Source organism: Montipora foliosa, chromosome 2, assembly GCF_036669935.1.
Source record: "Montipora foliosa isolate CH-2021 chromosome 2, ASM3666993v2, whole genome shotgun sequence".
NCBI classification, from domain to species: Eukaryota; Metazoa; Cnidaria; class Anthozoa; order Scleractinia; family Acroporidae; genus Montipora; species Montipora foliosa.
In genome coordinates this window covers 33250872-33255871 of record NC_090870.1, presented here as the reverse complement: position 1 = coordinate 33255871, position 5000 = coordinate 33250872, and the positions used below count along the sequence as shown (strand labels likewise).

Sequence of the window (5000 nt, the reverse complement as noted above, 5' to 3'; positions counted from 1 at the left end):
ATTCTATTCAATTGCATTACAATTTGTACTTCTGGACTGAATCGGTTTTTCGTTTAACAAATTTTTTTCTCACAAAAATGGTACATTATTCCATTGATTTATATTCAAATTCGTACTTCTGTCATGAATCGATTTTTCATCTAAATACATTTTCTTACAAAAGTGTTACTGCATTGACTTCCTTTCAAATAAGTATTTCTGTACTAAATCAGTTGTCATCTAAGTAGTATTTTTCATAGTTGAATTGCCTTTAAATATGTACTTCTATACTGAATCAGTCTTTGATCTGAATATTTCTTCCCAAAAATCACCACTGAATTGTATTCAAATTTGTACTTCTGCAGTGAATCGTTTGTTAGCATATGGTAAATAAAAATAATTATTTTGTATTTCATAAATTTCACTTAATCTATACGGAATTGTCACTGACCATCAAGTTTATAAAAATAATTATCATTTTGCTTGAGGCAACGTCTTCATCATAAATGTTCACAAGTTTTTCCAGTGTTTTTGCATTGCATTTCTTTTATATTGTACTTCTCTACTGATTCGTATGCTACCATTTAGTTTATTTATATATAACAAAATATTTCTTAACATTTTATCGAAAGACCTTTCGTGGAGTTAATGTAATATTCATAAAATTTTCAGTTTTCAATATACATATTGTGCTCTTTAAAATGTCATACTTGCTTGAAACATCATATCTGTTTGTGTTTTTATACCTAACGTGTTTATCGTGTAATGTAACGTTGATGATGGGTTTTTTTTAGTTTTGAATCTGAATATTTTGCTCCTTAATTGCCATACTTGTGTTGAAAAACTTTGTCTCTTCAAGTTGTTGCACCACTTCGGCTGTCAGTCTGTGTGTGGAGAAGTTGGTTGAGTCTATTGCTGAACAATTATGGTTTACCACGTTATGCCGCTCCTCTACGTAGTTACAGAAATCTTCCTGGAAAGTGAGCATAAAGATCCCAATCAGCTGTCTGGCAGACTCAACGATTCAATATTAACAATAAGAATAACTACATGGTGATGAATGAAACTTTTGCTGTGCTGATTGGTTGCACTTGAGGTGATTATTACGCGTTAATCTTCATAGCGGTTTTGTCCAGGCCGCACGCCGTTTTGTCCAGGTGACAGGTGTAGAAATAAATTGTTTTAAAGAAAATGCTTCTTTTTCAAATAATCACCTATGCAATTATACTAAAAGAATTATTCACCTCAGGCTCAGTGAACATCGGTGAATAAAAAGCTCGTCTCAGTTCTTATTCACCGATACTCAGGTAGCCTTCGGCAAAATTGTTAAATGATAATGTCAGAAACATCTAGCCTGTGCCTAGCCTGCGAGCAGGCTCTCTCTCTTCGGTGGGAGAGAAGGAGAGCCTGCACGCATCCCTTTGAATTTTGAATGCCGCCTCCTGATGTCACGCTGAGAGAGCTGTCAAAAATTAGCCAATCAGCGCGCACCCGAAGTAAACATTGAAAAAAACACAGAAAACAGAAAGCCACGCGTTGTGTATTTCAATTTGCTCGAGGCAGAAACTCAAAAACAAAACTGTAAAGGAATGAAGCCTTTGTCAGAAGAGCCTAACAACTATTGCTGATGCTGTAAAGCGTAGCTGAATATTCAGTACGGTAATTCGTGAAGTCCCTTCTGCGGAAAATGTGTTTCGTTCGCCAGGGACAAATTTAGCACACAAACTTCAAACGGCGGGAATCGTAATAGAGAAATTCGTTTTCCCTGACCGCATCTCCACTGTGTGAGACTCGTCGACCACAACTGCTGCCAAATTTCAGTAGAGTGTAGCGGAGTTATCTTTTTTAATTTATTTTAATGAAATACAGACATTACCGCTGCTACATCACACTTTAATACTAGACAGATATTCTAATACCTACACCATTTTATTTCAAAGGTTCATCGAGTATTTGTGGTTATAGATATGTATTTTACTAATGCAATAATTTGAAAATTGGAATATTTTGTTTTCAAGTGTATCGGAGTATTGCGGAGTTACGAGGAGATCGAGCAATCATTTGTGGAGCCGCCTTTTCGGCTTAACCAAATACTTGCTAAAATCGTGTAGAGTTCCTCTATCGTTCTCTATCGTTAAATCAGCAACAGAGGCAGTCGAAAGGCCCATTTTTGTCCAAATGTGATCAGAGATAATGCTTTGTCGAGGACAGGAAACTACTACGGTGACATGAAGTCGCCCTCGTATTTTGGCCGCTACGAAAAACAGTTGGGAAATAAGACTTTTCCCGAATCCTGTGGATAACAGAGATAGAACTTCCTTCCTTCCAGTAGAGAAGCCATTGCATCGCGTTGCCCGACCTTTAATTATGTAAACTTATGGTAAATTGCAACATTCTACAATTTTCTCAGACGCATTTCTGACCACCTCATCTCTGCGAAGCGAAGAGGCTTTCTTGTTGTCAGAGCTTGTCAATGGTGACGTCACGAGGTAATTTAATTTCAGCCAATCAGTATTTTGCGTCCAAAATTTGGACGCGACATTCAAAATACAAAGCCATGCGGGCAGGCCCTCATTCTACCCCCAACCCCAGTCCCTCGGAGGGCCTGCTCGCAGGCTAGCCTGTGCCAGGCTGGCATTTCCTCGAGATCGCAAGAGAAGAATAGAGGACTGGGTACCTTTCGTCCCAGTCTTTGCGCGGCTTTTTTCTCCTTGCTTCATTTTTTCCGCATAAACATGTTTACGATTATCGTTAAATCGTAATTTCCTCTGATTTGCGATTATAGTGAAATTCAAAATGTGACAATGGGTTTTTCGCTCTTCAATACTAGTGGGAGCCTGGAACAGGCTACAAGCCTCTTGTTTTTGTGCTCTTTTTTAAACGCAGATACTGCGCATACAGAGGTATCGATGAGATTTCTTCTCCAGCCCAGCAATCCATGCATCTAATTTTAACAACTATTGTTGACTCGAGCGTCGATCTTATGTCCAAATATTTCTTAATTTGTTATTGATGTTTTGCGACCAAAGGAAGTACCATTTTTTTCTAATTCAACATTTTGTTTATAAAAGCATTCTGCATCATTACACATTTGTTGTTAATGGACCCTTTAATTTGTGACATGCAGAGGTACAAGGAAACTTCGCAAGATCTACTGTTTTTAGTGCATCAGTTTTGGGAATGTTGCCAACGTTGGGTTTGCCTCCCAGATCCAGAAGGGTCTCTTCCGAGCCTCGGAAGGGGCTCAATCATCTTGATATTTTCAAGGATCGCTCAAAAGAGAGTGGCCACGGCAACAGAAGGCTCGCCGTATTTCTTAGGAATAAATGTCCCTTATTTGGTTCCTAAATACTCAAATGGAATCGCAAACGTAAGCACGCGAGCGTGTAATCCATTAAAGAGACTCCGTGAGCTACTCTTTCTGCAAAGGAAAGGGATTTAAAAGGTTTCAAAACATTTCGTCTTTCTGGTGACTCACCCATTTTCCTTTGAGTTTCATCATTCGAGAGCAGAGCTGGTCGGCACCTCTTAAGCACAGCTCAGTTGCACAGAGCTTCCGACAAAGTTCTTCCTTCGTTGCTACTCGGGCTACTATCTCTCCTGTTATTATCACCAGGAAAGTAAACTTACTCCATGGATCCCACGATTTACTGTTCAGTTCCATTTCAAAACTGATGGGGACTTTTTCAATTTTCTTCGTTGATTCCATTAATGATGTTAACTTCTGTCTTTTGAACGGACTGTTAACCAACTCTGTCGTAACTTTCACTAAATATCCAGCTACAAGTTGCGCTGTTGGAAAGCGACCACTTGTTTCCATACCGAGAATCTCTCTTGCATACAAGTCGAGAAGAATCGCTAAATCCCTTTTAATTTCAAAGACAGATAAAGCCTCTGCAAGGTCTAATCTTCTAATTGCTTTTAAACTGTCTTGTAGTGAACGAACGTCTATCCAAGAGATAATGGAAGTATTTTCCAATGAATGCATGACATTTAACCAACCAGTGGCGTTTTGCGGAATATGTCGACTGTAGTAAAACCGAAGTGTTTCCTTCTCATCGCTGTCCAGTTTGTTAGTTATATGGAGAAGAGCAATTTTGTATTCGTCTTGAAGTTTGTCAGTTAGTTTGTCAAACAGTAGTTTCGACATGGCGGTTTTTTTTTTTGGCGGGCGATAGTAAAGCGTTCCACTGTGTAGGCCTTTTATACCGTGAATGTTGTTAATTAAACACTACCATAAATGACGAGGCATTTACGTAATTTCGTCAACCCGTGACCAAAGCGTAATATATTGGGCAACATTTCGGAGACAGCGGTTTTAAATTCAATACCTAAATTGCGTTTTATATTGCAGTATGTTCCCTGAAAAACAAGAGTATTCCAAGACCGTTAATTGGATACATTCGTTGATAATATATAGGAGACCTTTTTTGAAACTGCCTATGATAATGACACAAAAGAGAAATCTCTCGAGGAATATTGTTGTTGAAAATTATATTTGAATGCTGATTTCATGTGGGGACACCGCTGCATTCCTCTCTCCTTAATTGCTGCAGGACGCCGTTTCTTTACAGCCCCTTTGAGCACTATTTTGATGCTAAAGTACCGTAAACAGACGGTTTTGGTTCAATGAAACTGTCTCTTAACTAAAATTAGCATCGACCAACTGTGATATTATATGCGGTTGAAAGATTTCGTTGTGAAATCGAAATCGGTAATGGTATTCATGTTTGCATGTTGTAATGCGGAAAGTTCTCCCTGTGCAGCTACGAAACCTGGTCTTTTTAAATGTTCTCAGTTGGAGAAGAGGCAAAATGATTACGAAGTTTCATTAAACGTTTTCCTTTAGAGATAAAGATTGATAACTGAAGGCATTTTGCTGCTTGACATACGCTCGAAAAGTTTTGAGGTTTTCGCGAGAAGGAAACGCTTCGAAAACACCGTTTGTGGGACTACGAAAAATGTGTTTTACAGTGCAACGCGCCTTACCCTGGCCACCTAACAAACTTTCACATTTGACA

At 38.6% G+C, this 5000-nt stretch overlaps 1 protein-coding gene across 1 annotated transcript; it reads right to left on the bottom strand.

Annotated features, from left to right (window-relative positions):
- Positions 1-685: 685 nt before the first annotated feature.
- Positions 686-4178, bottom strand: LOC137992884 (uncharacterized). The gene is made up of 2 exons (XM_068838449.1): positions 3458-4178; positions 686-952 (listed from the first exon to the last, which is right to left on the bottom strand). The coding sequence occupies exons 1-2, from the start codon at positions 4127-4129 to the stop codon at positions 770-772; spliced, it is 855 nt and encodes a 284-aa protein (XP_068694550.1). The 5' UTR covers positions 4130-4178; the 3' UTR covers positions 686-769.
- Positions 4179-5000: the final 822 nt, after the last annotated feature.